Consider the following 19,398-nt stretch of genomic DNA (forward strand, 5'->3'; position numbering starts at 1 on the left):
TGAAAGTCACATACACTCTCTCTCCATGGAAATGGATTGCATCGTCACAGTTAGAGTCCATTTCCACGTAGGTCAGGAGGGCTTGTGAAGAACACTGACTTGCAGGGGAAAAAATCCCGGGTCCCAATCCGTTATGGAAATGCAGAGAAATGCAGCAATTACATGTGGGAAAAGGGACGACGGCTTTTTTTCCTCCATTAAATGCAATTCAAAAGTACGTGCACCCCCCCACACACACACACACACTCTCTCTCTCTCCTTGGGCACACGGACTGCATACTGAGAGGACATTCGTTTTAAGGACTGTTTTCTTTCTGACTGATTTTTAAAAGGTCAGGCAGAGGGACCCCTCTCCCTAAATTTCAAGACGACGTTCCAATGAGGGGATTCTCTTTGCGCTCAAGGACAAGATGCTCTTTCTAGGAAAAGAAAGTAAGACTATAGCTACATAGGTTTAAGAAAGTGTGTTCTTATGCATCTCCGTAGTCTAACACATACTGGTGATCACGTTTTCGGGGGACTTTGGTGGGGACCTGATTTTGTCTGCTCACGAAAGCGACCCTATTCTTCAGAGCAACACCACTCAGCCTGATTTAAACATGCAGGGAAAGAGGGAGTCACCATCAAGAGCAGAGGTCCCCAAACTTTTTACACAGGGGGCCAGTTCACTGTCCCTCAGACCGTTGGAGGGCCGCCACATACAGTGCTCCTCTCACTGACCACCAATGAAAGAGATGCCCCTTCCGGGAGTGCAGTGGGGGGCCGGATAAATGGCCTCAGGGGGCCACATGCGGCCCACGGGCTGTAGTTTGGGGACACCTAAGAGTCTGTTTTTTTTTATTGTATTTACTATGGGCAGGATCAGAAGTGCTCAGGAGTCTCTGATCAGTCCCTGGAAGGACTCCAGCCTCTGGACATATAGAGGCGGCTGGTCAATGGACTGATGGACACTCCACACCAGGGCCCTGGCCGGCGTTTCTGAACCCGGTCTTCACGGGGAGAAGTGAGAGGTGCATGGTGCGGACGCCCCATGTCTGGCCCCGTGGACTCCGCCGCCCTCTGGGGTGAAGCAGAAGGCAGTGGAGGCCGCCATGTCTGGCCCGTGGACTCCGCCGCCCTCTGGGGTGAAGCAGAAGGCAGCAGCAGGAGCAGAGATGAAGTCAGGACATGACCCCTGGTGCCCATTTCCGGCTCTATTTTTCTCTGGGGCCAGGTATCAGTCGTGCTAGCTTACCCACTGTTTTCTTTTTTACCCTTAAACTGGTTTGAGTTATAGTCTGTGATTCCCTGCCAAACCATAAAGACATAATAGCTCATACAATGTGTGACTGGAGGTGGAGAAGAGGGGGGTGGAGAGAATTTAAAAAATCAGTATGTTTTTGACTCCTTGAAAGAACACATTGTGCTGACGTTCCCATGGGGCTCCAGGCCCAGGGACCCCGGACAACCCTCACTCACCCCAGCACTTAGGCACAGGGACCCCGGACAGCCCTCACTCACCCCAGCACTTAGGCCCAGGGACCCCAGACAGCCCTCACTCACCCCAGCACTTAGGCCCAGGGACCCTGGACAACCCTCACTCACCCCAGCACTTAGGCCCAGGGACCCTGGACAACCCTCACTCACCCCAGCACTTAGGCCCAGGGACCCTGGACAACCCTCACTCACCCCAGCACTTAGGCCCAGGGACCCCGGACAACCCTCACTCACCCCAGCACTTAGGCCCAGGGACCCTGGACAACCCTCACCTCACCCCAGCACTTAGGCCCAGGGACCCTGGACAACCCTCACTCACCCCAGCACTTAGGCCCAGGGACTCCGGACAACCCTCACTCACCCCAGCACTTAGGCCCAGGGACCCTGGACAACCCTCACTCACCCCAGCACTTAGGCCCAGGGACCCCGGACAACCCTCACTTACCCAATCACTTAGGCCCAGGGACCCCGGACAACCCTCACTCACCCCAGCACTTAGGCCCAGGGACCCCGGACAACCCTCACTCACCCCAGCACTTAGGCACAGGGACTCTGGACAACCCTCACTCACCCCAGCACTTAGGCCCAGGGACCCAGGACAACCCTCACTCACCCAAGCACTTAGGCCCAGGGACCCCGGACAACCCTCACTCACCCAAGCACTTAGGCCTAGGGACTCCGGACAACCCTCACTCACCCCAGCACTTAGGCCCAGGGACCCTGGACAACCCTCACTCACCCCAGCACTTAGGCCCAGGGACCCTGGACAACCCTCACTCACCCCAGCACTTAGGCCCAGGGACCCTGGACAACCCTCACTCACCCCAGCACTTAGGCCCAGGGACTCCGGACAACCCTCCCTCACCCCAGCACTTAGGCCCAGGGACCCTGGACAACCCTCACTCACCCCAGCACTTAGGCCCAGGGACCCCGGACAACCCTCACTCACCCCAGCACTTAGGCCCAGGGACCCCGGACAACCCTCACTTACCCCAGCACTTAGGCACAGGGACTCTGGACAACCCTCACTCACCCCAGCACTTAGGCCCAGGGACCCAGGACAACCCTCACTCACCCAAGCACTTAGGCCCAGGGACCCCGGACAACCCTCACTCACCCCAGCACTTAGGCCCAGGGACCCCGGACAACCCTCACTCACCCCAGCACTTAGGCCCAGGGACCCCGGACAACCCTCACTCACCCCAGCACTTAGGCCCAGGGACCCCGGACAACGCTCACTTACCCAAGCACTTAGGCAAAGAGCGGTCCCACAGGCCGGTAGCCGTGCAGGTCAAGACGGAAGAGCCCAGCAAGTAAAACCCCTTCTCGCAGCGATACAAGACGCTCATTCCGTAGACGAACCCCTCGGGCGGAGGCTGCTGCCCCTGACGCATGGCGTTGTCCACGGAGCCCGGGTCGGAGCAGTTGACCACTGGAAAAGACAGCACCACGCATGGCGTTCAGAGACTGGTGTGCACTCACGAGCAACACAGACGGCGAGGGAGGCAACGCCCCATCGTTGTAGAGAGTTTGTAAGATGACAATGTCGTCACCAAGGCCCTCGTGAAATGCTACCCCCCCATGAGACAGACTGCCTGCTCTGGGCCACGGGGGTCCAACCATGTCCAGCGATATATGGGCATCGCCGCGGTTTTAACACCCCGAGGCTAATTCTTTCACACCCTTTCCCAGGAGCGGCAGGCTTCTTCAAGGTCAAGTCCAACACTGGTGTTGATGGCGGATTTGTGATGTTATGAAAACATTAACGTGGAACCACCAGCTGAGGTGGGTCTGTTGAAATCTTTTCACGCAGGGGAAATATTTTAGGACAGTCTGAGGCCACAATTAATTACCACCCCACCTCCGATATGTGTGATTCACCTTCAACACGTGTGTGCGCCCAAAGTAGCCACGGTCACGCATCTAATGCAAATAAAACCACCACTCTGTCAGCACTCAGCAGACACGAGGATCAGGCTGCTGTCACCAGCACAGAGGAGCCCTGTGGGTGATGGGCTGTGGGTGCTGGGCTGTGGGTGCCGGGCTGTGGGTGCCGGGCTGTGGGTGCTGGGCTGTGGGTGCCGGGCTGTGGGTGCCGGGCTGTGGGTGCCGGGCTGTGGGTGATGGGCTGTGGGTGCCGGGCTGTGGGTGCCGGGCTGTGGGCGCCTGGCTGTGGGCGCCGGGCTGTGGGCGCCGGGCTGTGGGTGCCGCGGGCTGTGGCTGCCGGGCTGTGGGCGATGGGCTGTGGGCGCCGGGCTGTGGGCGCCGGGCTGTGGGCGCCTGGCTGTGGGCGCCGGGCTGTGGGTGCTGGGCTGTGGGTGCCGGGCTGTGGGGGTCTGTGGCCCGTGGGAGGGAGGGGGTGCGTCTGCAGACGCGGGGGAACAGAAAGGGCCCCGGTTACCCTGTGCTCTGACCCTGCACAGCGGTGGACCAGGCGGCTGCTTTGGAAGTGGCTTCCTCTCCAGAGGTTTCTGGCCCGGGAAGGGGTTGGGCAGCGGACACTCAGGCAGGCCCGGCAGGTCCGGGTCCTTGGAGGACAGCAAACGCCGCCCCATCCGAGCCCCGATTTCGTCTCTGCCCTGAGGAGGAGGGCGCAGCGTGGAGGGCGGGGTCACAGACAGCCCTCTGATCAAAGTCTTGTAGACAGACGGCATTCTATGGTATTTTTTTTATTATAAACAACCTGAGTGGACAGAGGAGAGAACCCAGTTCTCCGGGGGTTACTCCACACACGTGTGTGGGGCACAGGCACACAGGTCTACGGCTCCACAGCTCACTGCTTCCACAAGGACAGGGTGACCAGACACACCACAGGGGTCCCTGCGTGGAGGAGGCATGAGCGTGAAAGGGGCGTTATCTGTGCAACCTCTAAAACAGGGCCCCTCCGGTCCCTGGATCTGGGGGTGAGCCCAGCAGCTAGAAGAGACTATGTGTTCATGTTGGGGCCCGTGTCCCCCCCAGAGAGAAGCCCCAAAACGGTATCGACTGTCCTTGTTGTGAGAACAGACAGAGGGCACACTCGGGCCACGTGAGGGCCGGCCCCGAGTCCGGGCGCCCAGCTGTCCCCGAGAGCCGCTGCCCCTTCTGTCTGGAGGTGGATACTGAGGCCCCGCTGTGCTCAGGGCGACCTCGCCGGGCGGTGGGTGAGGGGAATACGGGGGAAGCTACGGACACTGGGGGGTCAGCGCGAGGGGAGGAGCCTGCGGCCGTCACCGTCACGTGAGCACAGAAGCGCTGTTGCTGCGGAAACAGGCCCCGCCCGCCCGGCTCTCTGCCCAGGAGGGGGGCGTTCTCCGACACCCGCAGTGGCCCCGCCCGAGGGGCAGAGGCTGGAATGCGTGACTTTCACCTTCAATCGCTCCGAAACTGGGGACCAGGCTTTTCCTTGAGGGCCCCTCCTGCCCTGGGGGGCGGGGGGTGACAGGGACCCAGGGGTCCCTTTGTTTTCAGTGAAAACGAGAGAGCGGTGGAGAGTCCTAGAAAACGTCACCCGGTGACTAGCTTGCGCTTGACGCCCTCAGGTCAGCCTTTGTCTGTCACCCCTCCCCCACCCCACCCGCACCTACGTTGAAAGGGCAGCTTTTAAAATGAAGGGCAAAAGGCCGAGTCCTGCTCTGGAAACAGCACAGTCAAGAGAATGAGGAGACAGGCCTGACCAGGCGGTGGCGCAGTGGATAGAGCGTCGGACTGGGATGCAGAGGACCCAGGTTCGAGACCCCGAGGTCGCCAGCGTGAGCGCGGGCTCATCTGGTTTGAGCAAAGCTCATCAGCTTGGACCCAAGCTCACTGGCTTGAGAAAGGGGTCACTCGGTCTGCTGAAGGCCCCTGGTCAAGGCACATATGAGAAAGCAATCAATGAACAACTAAGGGGCCGCAACGAAGAATTGATGCTTCTCATCTCTCTCCCTTCCTGTCTGTCTGTCCCTCTCTCTGTCTCTTTCTCTGTCACAAAAAATAAAATTAAAAACAATTTTTTTTTAAAGTAGAGAGAATGAGAAGATAAGCCACCGATGGGGAAAAGACATTACTTACAGGACACTCTGATGAAGGACTTGAAGCCCAAATCTACAAGGAACTCTTAGAACTCAACCACGAGAAAATGAACGGCCCATCTGACCAATGAGTTACAGGACTTTGCAGAACCCCCACCCGGGAAAGAAGGTAAGACCAATAGCCGTGAGCACACGACGCCCCCCCTCCCCGCGTGCACCTGGGAAAACGCAGACTGAAACAGTGAGGAGACGCCCGCACGCCCCCCAGACGCCCGAGCCAGGCCCGCCTGCCGGGAGGACGGGCAGTAGAGGGTGAAGAGTGGTCATGGTCCGGGCGGAGGTCATCAGACCCCTCGTCCTTCAAAAACAAAGCTCTCCCTGGCTCGCTGGTCTGACGCTGGCACCGACGATGCCCACCGGAGGAAGACACGCCCTCCAGCCGCCCGAGGCCGCCCCCTCTGCTCTGGGCTGAGTCAGGTGAGTGAGCCGTGAGCCGGTCTCACTGGTGTCCGTGCTCAGTCCGAGCACAGGCTGGCCCCCATGCCGTGGCTCTCTGGGGAACGGAGTCAGCAGGCTTTCCTTGGTCGCTGAGCGGAGGCCACACACTGCAAGGGAGACCTGCGCCAGACTCTACGGCTGGGCGGTCCAATGTCACACGACCGGACCGCTGTTAGAACAGAACCGCTCCTGTTCCTGTGCGGCTATCGTGCATTTGAGAGCAGCTCTGTGGAGAAGCCAGTGGGGCGGGGGTGACGACCAGAGCGAGAGACCTCCCGAGTGTCCGGCTGCGGTCCCGTGTCACCACCACGACTTCACCCACCGTCACACCAGAGGAGGATCCACCTTCCCTGAGAGGCGTTTTAATGGAAAGCAAACGGAAGCGAAACCTTAAATATGAGCTCAAACGTCTAGAAAAGGTACAAAACGTCAAAAGGGCATTTTCTTGGAAATTCACATTTCAGTCTAGATCATTGTGGCAAGTTTAAAGAAAATGAATAAAAGAAATGAAAGATTTAAAAGCAACAAGAACTTCTTAAACACCTGCGGACGTCTGGAAGTTTAAGGGCCCAAAGATGCTAAACAGATGAGGGCGCAGCAAACGCCCGAGTGGCTCAGAGGAGGAAGGGAGGGTGTGTCGTCCGTGAGGGAGAGTCCCAGGCGTGTCTCTGACCGAGTCTGTCCGATAGCAAGACAGGTCCAGGAGCGATGCGTGCATGGCTCCCGACAGGTCCCCTGCGGTCACGGGGCTCCAGACAGGTCCCCTGCGGTCACGGGGCTCCAGACAGGTCCCCTGCGGTCACGGGGAGCCTCCAGGGGACGCTTCCCTCTCGTCGCCCCCGCCCCGCCCCGCCCGCCCCCGAGCCAGTCCTACCTCGACAGGCGGGCACGGCGCTGCTCCACTGGCCGCTGGTCCGGCACTGGGCCTGGGGCGCCCCCTGCAGCTGGTAGCCCGTGTGGCAGGTGAAGTTCACCACGTCGTTCAGGTTGAACTCGCTGCCCGTGGTGAGCCCGTGGGCCGGGTTCCCCGGGTGCCCACACGTGATGGCTGTGGAGGAGGGAGACAGGTCCGCGTCACCGTCAGCACACAGACGGGCGTGCACGTGTCGCGTGCACGGATCAAGGGCTCACGGCTCACCACACACGTTACAGGTTCCACGTCGCGGGAGGGTTGGGAAGAGCACCTGGGGCTGAGCCCACGGGGTTTTACGGCAATTGTGGAAAATATGCCGGAAAAAGAGACCTTTCTCCTTTTAATTATTCTTCCTCACCCACATGAGGACAGAGCAACAAGTAATGTTCAAATACAGTGACGAAAACAAGAGAGGCTGACATATTTGCATTAATCCTGAGTTTTGAAAATATTTGCATTCATTATGAGTTTTGAAGATGTTTCCCCCCGTAGCACACCAGTTAATTTGGTGGAACAATCATTTCACAATATTATAGGGACTTGGCTGATCATTTTAACTGTGTAAGATAAATTGTCCATTATCAATTTGAACACTGTGAAATTAGCAAAAACAAAAAACCCCACAAAATGTAGGCAAGCTCAAACGGCTTTCTCTTGGACAATCCCTGTGGCGTGATTCCTTGGAATGCAGTAAACTGTCATCCCGTCATGACTGAAACAATAGCAAGCAGATATCCTTTGTTGGCTCTTTGAAAAGAAACACATTACAGTCATAAAAGCGGTGTTTTTCTCCTCATTTGTCTTCTCAGCCATTCTTCCTTCTCGCTACAGCGCTCAGCGGCCGCTCTTCCACAGACAAGACCTGTCACCGCACACTCGTTAGGTCAACACGTCCCTTGTTTAACAAAGAACTTGGCAGGAGGAGAAAAACGGGTCCAAAACAAAACTGGCAGTGAGGGTGTTGTCTCCTCTAAAAACCTAAGTCCCTGTTTACCTTTGACGCCACAGAGTTCGAGGACGATCGTGACAAACCACTCGCCTCTTTCTATTACAGAAAGGACGGCTCTCGACACTCTGACGAATCGGTGATAAAAATACAACCAACAACTCCACAGGCGGACGGAGTGGGGCTGCTCTGGGGACTGCAAAGGACCAGCCTGCAGACCCGGGGATCACTTCTGTCCCCTGTCTGTCCTGCGGTGACGTCAGGGAGAGGAACGCAGGCGTCATCGTCCTGTGGGACCCACAGCAGGCGAGCGAATGAGCAAATCGTGGGTGTGGACAGGGGCTGGAGGGGCGGGGAAGGCACAGAAGGGGGGGGCTGCATTGCCAAGGACTGGGCAGCGTGCCCAGTGCTCCGGCCCAGGACGGTCCTCCACTCGGTTTCGCCCCGAACGCCCACCCAGTCTGTGCTCTGACTCACAGCTCAACGCTGCGACCAGGGCAGCGCCTGCTGACCCAGCGGACCGTGAACTCACCGACACACACCGGAGTCTGTCCGGACCACTTGTGGTCTTGCAAGCATATCCGGACGGAGGTGCCCACGAGCCGGAAGCCGGGGTTGCACTGGTAAACCACGGTGTCCCTGTAGCTGAAGCCGTCTCCGCTGATGTGGCCGTTCACGATGGGGTCCGGGGAACCGCAGTGGCCGGCTGAAACGTCAGGAAAACCCATGAGCACGTTTGGAGAATCTGTCTATAATTATAAGAGCACTGCATTCGAAACTTGTTGACCTTTATTGCCAAGTGAACACCAGCCTGGGGCGCGCAGGTCATTAACATTTCCCCCTTGATACTTTCCAATGGATACAGTGTTTCTTTGTACTATATTTTTCTCAACAATCATGAGTAATGTAAGTACTATTTCAAATATAAAACTGTTAATGGGCATTTCTTCAACATGGCTTCCCCACTGATTGATGGCACTCATCAGAATTTTCTTATTTATCTTGTTATTCTATTTCTAAAAAGAAAACCCAAAAGAAAGGGAGACACCTGTGGAATCATTAAAAAAAAAAAAAAGGTTTTCTGAATATACTGACTATGGACAGTAGCGATGGATGACAGAAATTCCTCTTCTGAGACATTACTAAACTTTTTTTATAAAATGCCAAAGGAAGAACAGATAGCAGAAAAATCAGCTCAACTTCTAGAAATGTGCCCAAAATACCACCACCCAGTCATCAGGGTGAGGAGGGGCCCCCAGACCCTGGTGGGTGGTCCTGAGTAACGTCCTGTATGTCTGGGGCGGCTCTGAAGCCCTTCACCAGGGGGTGGGGACCGGGGCCCAGGGCCACGGGGCGTCCAGAGGCTCCTGGGACTGCTGTCCCCCTCACTCTACGTGAACTCTGGTCTGGTGTGTGATGGGGTCACGGTGGCTGCCCTCACGCTCCAACCTCAACAAACACATTTCATCTGAGACTTCGGTCACAGAGTCGGAGGCGGCTGCTCTGTCGAGAGCCTGCAATGGAGGATTCTGGCGGTCCAAGAGAGTCCGTCCGTTCACGTCAGGAGTCGGACCGCCAGTCTGACGACGGCCACACACAGGAACACAGCTTTCTTTTCTTTCACAGAATTGTGCCCTGGAAACCTGCATGACAATCGTTTCTAACAGTGACACTCAGTCTGAGGAACTGGCCTTCAATATCTAAAAAAAATAAATGTTATCAGAAACAGTCCCTCTCGACTCTGGCCAGGTGGCTCAGTGGTAGAGCGTCGGCCTGGCATGCAGGAGTCCCGGGTTCGATTCCCGGCCAGGGCACACAGGAGAGGCGCCCATCTGCTTCTCCACCCCTCCCCCTCTCCTTCCTCTCTCTCTCTCTCTTCCCCTCCCGCAGCCAAGGCTCCATTGGAGCAAAGATGGCCCAGGCTCTGGGGATGGCTCTGTGGCCTCTGCCTCAGGCGCTAGAATGGCTCTGGATACAACGGAGTGACGCCCCAGATGGGCAGAGCATAGCCCCCTGGTGGGCATGCCAGGTGGATCCCGGTCGGGCGCATGCAGGAGTCTGTCTACCTGCCTCCCTGCTTCTCACCGAATAAAATAAAAACAAACAAACAGCCCCTCTCAGCTCAGAACCTGAGGGACGAGGTAGGGTCAACGCACCACCTGGTACATCCGCTTCCTCATCTGCATAAATGTCAACTTCCTAACTGGGATCTAACACGGGGCAATCTGTTTTTCACGGTATAACTTTCCAGCCCTCCGTCAAGTCCTTTCAGAAATATTCAGTGTCAGACCAGCGATTCCCAAGTTCTGTCATCTCATGGCACCCATAGACTGATTACTGAAACACAGAGGCACACCAAATCATTTATATATTTTGCTGATCTGACAAAAAAAAAAGTATAATTTTGATTCATTCACACCAGGTGGCTATTGTTGTGTTGACTGTTGTCATTTTTTTATGTGACAATCTAAGGGAAAGAAGGCCAGTGCCCCGGACTAAACATCTGGTGGTGCATGTGGTAAACATTCCTGTGGTCTTACCAGTTATAGGCTCTTTACAAGTAAAGAATAGTCACACCATGTCACTAGAATCTCCACAATTTGGCCAGATGTTGAGAAACGGACAATAACCTTACATGCAGTTTGAAGTCTGTGTGCTCTGAGCTCTACTTTGAATGACTGATTCTATTATTCTATGACGATATTATGCTGTATCCTCAGTATGTACATTTAAAAAAAATTCTCATTATTCTTACTATACTCCTGGCAGGGCTCTAGACATCCCCTGTAGAGAGCACTTCTCTCCCCGTATCACAGAACGCCGTAGCGCTCTATCCACGCTTCTGCCCCGAGTCTCAGACATGTGTCCCTCATTAACCACGATGGGAGTGAACAGAAACAAAGTCATTTCCCGAACTTGGTCACGTCCTCTGTGTTTTCAAAGCAGTTCCCAGCCCATCATCTCCAAGGTGACTTCCACTTACTTGACCATAATTCAATGATGATTTGCTCCAGCCCAGCAATGTTCTCGGGGCGGAGATTAAACGGAGAATTAGACACAATCCCTGAGAGGCGCCAGGAGCTGAGGATCTGCTCTGCCCCGGGGGACACGAGGCCGCGCTGGACACCGGAAACCCCGGGACAGGCCCTTCCGCAGCCACGTGGAGCCCAGAGAAAGGCCTCCCCCTTGCTGACAGGAGGACTTTTACTCACTGTCTCGAGTCTCCGCCTCCAGGGCTGTGGCCCCAACCCCCTGCTTCCCTGAGGGGTCACGCCCGTTCACCCCGTCAGCACACAGCACGCTCTGTCCACGCACCTCGTGCTCTTCGGAAGCATTTAGTAATAATTCCGCTGAGTATAAACGATTGAAGGGAGGATAAAAAACATCTACTCAATGCAGAAAAAATGAAAATACTAAGTCAAAGGGAGTCACCGCAGACTTCCAGACAAAACACCGACTGACTAAAATACGGGAGGCAGCTGCCCGGTGGCCCCCGCGCCCCGAATCCAGGGCCCAGGGTTTGTGGTCTCGTCCCTTCGTCCTTGTCTGCATGTCTGGCTCTCGCTAACACACGGCTTCCGCTTCAGCTGAGACCCCGCGAGCTCTCCACGGGCCAGTCTGTGGCCCAGGGAACCGGTCTCAGCCTGGAAGTGGAGGGCGGGCCCTTCCTGAGCGCCCCGGACAGACGGGGCCAGCAGCGGGGAGGGGAGGTCGTGGCGGGGTGAACGCACGTTCAGGGTCACGCTTACACCAACCCAGCTCAAGAATTTGGGGGGCTGCCACGAAGCTGCCCCCCACAGGGCCGGCTAGCAGAGAGCGAGAGGAGGGGGTGGAAAGCTATGGAACGGTGTGGATTTTGTATGATTTAATTCAGCAGAGGGAGGGGTGGGCACAGACAGATACAGATCCTAAAAGAATTGCTCTGTTATTTTTAGTTCAAGGACCTGCGTCCTCCTCCTGCATTTGTAGAACTGTGCATTTTAATCCTCAGCTTCCCTGTGGTGAGGCAGGTCCCTGGGAGGTGGGCAGGTCAGCAACTGCTTAACATTTTTCTGTTTATTGAGAGAATCAGCAGCAGAATCAAGACTTTGAATTCAAGGTGGGTGTTTTCCAGTTCTGGTCTCTGTCTCCCACATTGTACCATAAAAATATGATTCAAATTGGCCCACGAAGGAGAACCGGACATTGGAGCAGGAATTCAGCTGAGCCCCCGCACCATCCCCACAGTGGAGTGACAAGTGCTTGGCAGGAATCGGGGGCCTCACGTGGTCTGCAGGGGCCTCACGCGGTCTGCAGGGGCCTCACGCGGTCTGCAGTCGGGGCCTCACGCGGTCTGCAGGGGCCTCACGCGGTCTGCAGACGCCTCACGCGGTCTGCAGGGGCCTCACGCGGTCTGCAGACGGGGCCTCACGCGGTCTGCAGGGGCCTCACGCGGTCTGCAGGGGCCTCACGCGGTCTGCAGTCGGGGCCTCACGCGGTCTGCAGGGGCCTCACGCGGTCTGCAGACGGGGCCTCACGCGGTCTGCAGTCGGGGCCTCACGCGGTCTGCAGAAGGGGCCTCACGCGGTCTGCAGGGGCCTCACGCGGTCTGCAGTCGGGGCCTCACGCGGTCTGCAGAAGGGGCCTCACGCGGTCTGCAGTCGGGGCCTCACGCGGTCTGCAGTCGGGGCCTCACGCGGTCTGCAGGGGCCTCACGCGGTCTGCAGGGGCCTCACGCGGTCTGCAGACGGTGCCTCACGCGGTCTGCAGTCGGGGCCTCACGCGGTCTGCAGAAGGGGCCTCACGCGGTCTGCAGTCGGGGCCTCACGCGGTCTGCAGGGGCCTCACGCGGTCTGCAGACGGTGCCTCACGCGGTCTGCAGACGGTGCCTCACGCGGTCTGCAGTCGGGGCCTCACGCGGTCTGCAGGGGCCTCACGCGGTCTGCAGACGGGGCCTCACGCGGTCTGCAGTCGGGGCCTCACGCGGTCTGCAGGGGCCTCACGCGGTCTGCAGACGGTGCCTCACGCGGTCTGCAGTCGGGGCCTCACGCGGTCTGCAGTCGGGGCCTCACGCGGTCTGCAGTCGGGGCCTCACGCGGTCTGCAGTCGGTGCCTCACACGGTCTGCAGGGGCCTCACGCGGTCTGCAGACGGGGCCTCACGCGGTCTGCAGACGGGGCCTCACGCGGTCTGCAGACGGGGCCTCACGCGGTCTGCAGACGGGGCCTCACGCGGTCTGCAGGGGCCTCACGCGGTCTGCAGACGGGGCCTCACGCGGTCTGCAGACGCCTCACGCGGTCTGCAGGGGCCTCACGCGGTCTGCAGACGGGGCCTCACGCGGTCTGCAGGGGCCTCACGCGGTCTGCAGGGGCCTCACGCGGTCTGCAGTCGGGGCCTCACGCGGTCTGCAGGGGCCTCACGCGGTCTGCAGACGGGGCCTCACGCGGTCTGCAGTCGGGGCCTCACGCGGTCTGCAGAAGGGGCCTCACGCGGTCTGCAGGGGCCTCACGCGGTCTGCAGTCGGGGCCTCACGCGGTCTGCAGTCGGGGCCTCACGCGGTCTGCAGTCGGGGCCTCACGCGGTCTGCAGGGGCCTCACGCGGTCTGCAGGGGCCTCACGCGGTCTGCAGACGGTGCCTCACGCGGTCTGCAGTCGGGGCCTCACGCGGTCTGCAGTCGGGGCCTCACGCGGTCTGCAGTCGGGGCCTCACGCGGTCTGCAGTCGGGGCCTCACGCGGTCTGCAGACGGGGCCTCACGCGGTCTGCAGTCGGGGCCTCACACGGTCTGCAGTCGGGGCCTCACGCGGTCTGCAGGGGCCTCACGCGGTCTGCAGACGGTGCCTCACGCGGTCTGCAGTCGGGGCCTCACGCGGTCTGCAGTCGGGGCCTCACGCGGTCTGCAGTCGGGGCCTCACGCGGTCTGCAGTCGGTGCCTCACACGGTCTGCAGGGGCCTCACGCGGTCTGCAGACGGGGCCTCACGCGGTCTGCAGACGGGGCCTCACGCGGTCTGCAGACGGGGCCTCACGCGGTCTGCAGGGGCCTCACGCGGTCTGCAGACGGTGCCTCACACGGTCTGCAGGGGCCTCACACGGTCTGCAGACGGGGCCTCACGCGGTCTGCAGACGGGGCCTCACGCGGTCTGCAGTCGGGGCCTCACGCGGTCTGCAGTCGGGGCCTCACGCGGTCTGCAGACGGGGCCTCACGCGGTCTGCAGACGGGGCCTCACGCGGTCTGCAGACGGGGCCTCACGCGGTCTGCAGACGCCTCACGCGGTCTGCAGACGGGGCCTCACGCGGTCTGCAGACGGGGCCTCACGCGGTCTGCAGACGGGGCCTCACGCGGTCTGCAGACGCCTCACGCGGTCTGCAGACGGGGCCTCACGCGGTCTGCAGACGGGGCCTCACGCGGTCTGCAGACGGGGCCTCACGCGGTCTGCAGACGGGGCCTCACGCGGTCTGCAGACGGTGCCTCACACGGTCTGCAGGGGCCTCACACGGTCTGCAGACGGGGCCTCACGCGGTCTGCAGACGGGGCCTCACGCGGTCTGCAGACGGGGCCTCACGCGGTCTGCAGTCGGGGCCTCACGCGGTCTGCAGTCGGGGCCTCACGCGGTCTGCAGTCGGGGCCTCACGCGGTCTGCAGGGGCCTCACGCGGTCTGCAGTCGGGGCCTCACGCGGTCTGCAGGGGCCTCACGCGGTCTGCAGGGGCCTCACGCGGTCTGCAGACGGAGCCTCGGTCCCATGGACTCGGAGAACCACTGCCCGTGAAGCTAAGCTAGTCCATGTACCACAAAAGCTCTGTTGTTGCTTTTATGTATTTCTATAAAACTGTTTCTATATGTTGGTTAGGACGTCCCAAACAGAGAATCTCCTTTAACAGTCCCTCTACAACTGGGCGATGTGGCTGGCCGGAGAGCTCGGTTGGTGAGAGCATTGTCCTGATCCACAAAGGTTGCTGGTTCGATCCCCACTTAGGGCACACACAGGAGCAGAGCAACGTCTTTCTCGCTCTCGCCCCCCCTTCCTCTCTCTCTAAAAATCAGTAAAGACAAGTAATAAAATAAAATAAAGCCGGGTGAAGAGGAACAAAATCCGCCAGACAAATTTAGCCAGCACAAAGAACAGGTAGCAAGCCACCTGGATGCTCAGTACTTTCCAGAAAGAAGCCACATCAGAGGTGTGACAAGGACACCCTGCTGAGTGTCTTCCAGGTTCACGGTCACCTGGTTTGTCTCCTGTCATCAGGTCACGGCCACACACACTCACACGCACACACACTCACACACATGCACACACACACAAGTTCCCCCTCAGAGTTCCCTATTGTAAGGTCACCTCGGGACCGTCCCAGTTTATACCAGTGACAAATACTGAGCTGAGGATTAGAACTGGACCTATTTCCACGTTTTCAGAAAATCTGCAAACCACCGCTTCACAGACTGTGTATTTACTTTGTGATTATCGACCCTCTGCTGAAAATACAATAATAAGCACGGTAAACAGCCGGTCCCTCACAGGAGAATTAGACATGCGATCTGCTTTATTCTGCCCGTTCCGGCAGTGGCCCCGGCTCCCGCTGAAGCCGGGTTATGTGGCAGAGGGTCCCAAAGGCGATTTCCAAGTCCTCGCGAGGATTAACACAGGGTCAGAAAATGTCAGGTGGATCAGACGCTCGCAGCACGTTCAGGGCAGACGCTGGACGCATTCAGCGCTCCAGACCCGTGCACGTTACAGGGGCGCGTCTGAACGCCGACAGGGACCTTTCCTTCTCTGAATGCGATTTCCGGGGCTGGTGCTGAGCGGCTTTGCACAACCAGAGGCCATGTGGTGTCACAGAAAGCAGATGGACCTTTGCAAGGACCTGCGGACACGGGCTGGACGAGAGGTACTACTGATGTGCCGTTAGCAACAGCATCACGTGAGGCCCGTCCCTTTGATGCAAAATATGAACCCAATCTGTGGGACACACCTCGTCAGGGAAACTTATTTCAAGCCACATTTGTTACAAAGAAAATTCCAGGCCAGTATGCTCCTCTGGGGAGTGTCTGAGGCTTTCAGAATTCTTTCACGGGGCCCCTGTGACGCAGTTCTGCGCTTTGGCCCTGCCCTGGACTTCCCTTCCCAATCGTGTCTGCCTATAAAAGACCTCCGTGTCCCCCGTGACTCAGCCCAAATCCACCCTGGGTGGGCAGGGCCGCTTCCCAGACCCAAAACGAATTACTGCCTCTAAACGCAGCCCCAAAATCTCCCCTAGTTTCTCTCTGAAATCGGAGAATCAACCCAACAGCCAACAAACATCACGGGTGTCGAGTCCCCTCAAACACTCTTAAAAAGACAACACACAGCTCATGTTACACCACCTTGGCTCTGAGTGTTATCATGGAAAAACCATAAGGTACATTTACTGTATTTGGCTGACAATTCAGAAACACCATTTCTAAAGAGTATTTCTAAACACCCACCTGAGAGTGATGTCACGTGAGGGAAGAGGCGACCCAGACTGGCACGTTCTTCTGTGACACTGTGCTAGCTCCTCATAAATACACAGCGCCCACGCTCTTACGGGAAGGAGGGACTATCTGCTGTGTGTATACGGAAGGAGCCAGCCCGGACTTTCTGACAGCGAACGCCCTTCCTTTCCGTTGGAGAGATCACCACAGGCAGGGGTCTAACTCAAGGACGCGTCCTTTGAACGCTGTCCCACCGATCGGCGGTCTCTCTCCCTGTCCCTTCCGCTTTTTCAGAGGCCATTTACCTGCGCAGAACAACTGTCTCCACTAGAAACTTTTGACATTCCCCGTGATAGACTCCTCCCGCTTGCAGCCCCAGTTTTTTAACACAGAAGCACAGCCTCCCCTCTGCGGCACCGCCATCATTCTTCTTGACAGAAAAGACAGAGGAGAGAGGGACGAGCTGTCCTGAGCTATTTGTCATCCGTTATTTTAACACCGACTGCCACGAGAGAAACCGGTTCCTATTTCAAACGCAGCCTGGACATTCTCATGGTGAGGGTCTTGGCCCCAGTCCACGGCTCCCAGCTCGTGGGGGCTCTGTCTGTCCACGGCCTTCAGCTGTGTTTCATCGTCTTAAATAACATCCCGGCGGGTTGCTTTCCACGCAAATCGAGTTTGTGGCCGACCATCTGGGGTCGGGGTCTCTGTTCCTTGGGCATTTCCCACCCCCTCCTCATTGGGGGGTGATTTGTCTCTCAAGCTCAGAGCTTTGGGTTTTTTTTTAAGGGGATACCTCTTTTAGAGCTGAAGTCGCCGGTTTATACCGACTGTTTTCTGGATTTAAAAAAATATATATCCTCACCAACTGCCTCCGTTGTATTAAAAGTCATTTTCCCTCTGGGACTACGGTTTACCCTCTAATAAGGGTCCAGATAAGCCTGAAGGTCGCCCAAGGTCATTTAGCTTGACAAAAACGTGGAGTGATTTTCAAGAGGTGCATAACCATGGGGAAAAGATAAATTACTTAAATGACAAGAAGTGAAGGGAAAATAATAGCAAGGTTGGTAAGCAGGAGGCCTGGGAGCAGTGTGGGGTGGGAACTAAATTAGCCAGAGGCAGGGCCGGGCACAAAGCCCTGAGGTGGACACAGCCCAGCACCAGGGTCCGGTCCACTTCCGTCCACCAGGGGGCCCCACCCTGCTGGTCAGAGCTGGCACAGGAGCCCGGGCTTCGCTCAGACACACTGGTAAGTGCCCTACACTTACAAAGTTACAAAGTCTGTGTTCTGTGGACAGACTGCCAGGTTTCATACTGCTTTGATATTGATTATCAGTGTGGGAAAAATTTCTCACTGTTCAGAGGTCTTTTTCTTACCTGTAAACAGGAATAATAAGCACTCCCCATAGTTCTAAGAAGGAGGGCATTAATAAAACTCAAAACTGTGTAACCAGGGGGTGGCACAGTAGATAGAGCATTGGCCTGGCATGTAGAGGACCCAGGTTTGAAACCCCGAAGTCGCCAGCTTGAGTGTGGGATCATAGACATGACCCCATGGTCTCTGGCTTGAGCAAGGGGTCACTCAGTCTGCTGTAGCCCCTCCCCCACGCTCTGGTCAAGGTACATATGAGAAAGCAATCAATGAACAACTAAGGAGATTAAGGAGCTGCAACAAAGAATTGATGCTTCTCATCTCTCTCCCTTCCTGTCTGTTTTACACTCTCTCTGTCACAAAAAAACAAAAACTCAAATCTGCCTTGTATATTTTTAGTCATCAATAAATATCATTATTCAAAATGATTGTATCTAAACGAGGCGCCTCATCTAGTTAATCTTTGAATTCTGGAGACGCCCATTACCGGTTCTACCAAATCTCTGAGCCCATTCGGGATCGGAGCCTCCGTTCCCTTTATCTGCTGAGCATTCTAGAATCTTCTCCATCCCTGAGGTGGTGGAGGGGCCCTCTGCTCCCCCACCTGGTCACCCGCTCGCCCACCTGCCCACTCTGCCTCCCACGGGCGCACTTCTCACTGGCCTACACCGTGTCGCCCGCCACGAGCCGTCTGCTGTTTCGGAAGGGATGTTCTCCATTCCCACGTTCTGTGCATCATGAGTCTTCCCCTCACAATGTCCGTGGCTGCTATGAGACCATATCCGGACTTTTAGAGTATCTTTAAGTCTTTATACTACATTTATTACCCGTTCTCTGCACACAGGATGATTATAAACATGGGGTTATATGCCATTTCTCATTTTCTTTATATATTTTTTTTCATTTAAATTTCCTGTGTCTCTTTCGGTTTTATCACCCCTCATGCACTGTAACCAGGGTCCTTGATATTTTTCTTCCTCGTTATTTTCAGTTTAAGTTCCTTCTGAGCACCCCGTCTTCCAAGAGCACCTCAGACATACTGCGTCCCCCTGAGGCCGAGACCACTGCTCAATGCACTTCTCACCCTCTCCACCCAAGGCCTGACGTGCAGTCAGACGCCCCACAACAGATGAAGGTGGCTTTGGGATCGACAGGATGCCAGCAGAGCCCTTGACTGACAGTTACGCAAACTGAATGTGTCCTGCGAACTCCCCGAGGCCGGGGCGCTGCCTCGTCCGCGTCCCCGAGGCTGGGACTCTGCCTCATCCGCGTCCCCGAGGCTGGTGCTGCCTCATCCGCGTCCCCGAGGCTGGGACTCTGCCTCGTCCGCGTCCCCGAGGCTGGGACTCTGCCTCATCCGCGTCCCCGAGGCTGGGACTCTGCCTCATCCGCGTCCCCGAGGCTGGTGCTGCCTCATCCGCGTCCCCGAGGCTGGGACTCTGCCTCATCCGCGTCCCCGAGGCTGGTGCTGCCTCATCCGCGTCCCCGAGGCTGGGACTCTGCCTCGTCCGCGTCCCCGAGGCTGGCGCTGCCTCGTCCGCGTCCCCGAGGCTGGGACTCTGCCTCATCCGCGTCCCCGAGGCTGGTGCTCCGCCTCATCCGCGTCCCCGAGGCTGGTGCTCCGCCTCATCCGCGTCCCCGAGGCTGAGACTCTGCCTCATCCGCGTCCCCGAGGCTGGTGCTGCCTCATCCGCGTCCCCCGAGGCTGGGACTCTGCCTCGTCCGCGTCCCCGAGGCTGGCGCTGCCTCATCTGCGTCCCCGAGGCTGGGAC

General features: G+C 57.5%; 1 protein-coding gene across 1 annotated transcript in view; it reads right to left on the reverse strand.

The window, feature by feature from the left end:
- Nucleotides 1-19,398, reverse strand: part of CSMD1 (CUB and Sushi multiple domains 1) — a 1,728,861-nt gene that overhangs the window by 39,722 nt on the left and 1,669,741 nt on the right. The window contains exons 53-55 of the mRNA XM_066382147.1: nt 8,358-8,531; nt 6,841-7,014; nt 2,720-2,908 (exon numbers count right to left, since the gene is read on the reverse strand). Coding sequence (XP_066238244.1) covers nt 2,720-2,908; nt 6,841-7,014; nt 8,358-8,531 — 537 coding nt within the window. The remainder of the gene's footprint in view (nt 1-2,719; nt 2,909-6,840; nt 7,015-8,357; nt 8,532-19,398) is intronic.

The sequence above is a fragment of the Saccopteryx leptura genome, chromosome 4 (genome assembly GCF_036850995.1).
Source record: "Saccopteryx leptura isolate mSacLep1 chromosome 4, mSacLep1_pri_phased_curated, whole genome shotgun sequence".
Taxonomy (NCBI): Eukaryota; Metazoa; Chordata; class Mammalia; order Chiroptera; family Emballonuridae; genus Saccopteryx; species Saccopteryx leptura.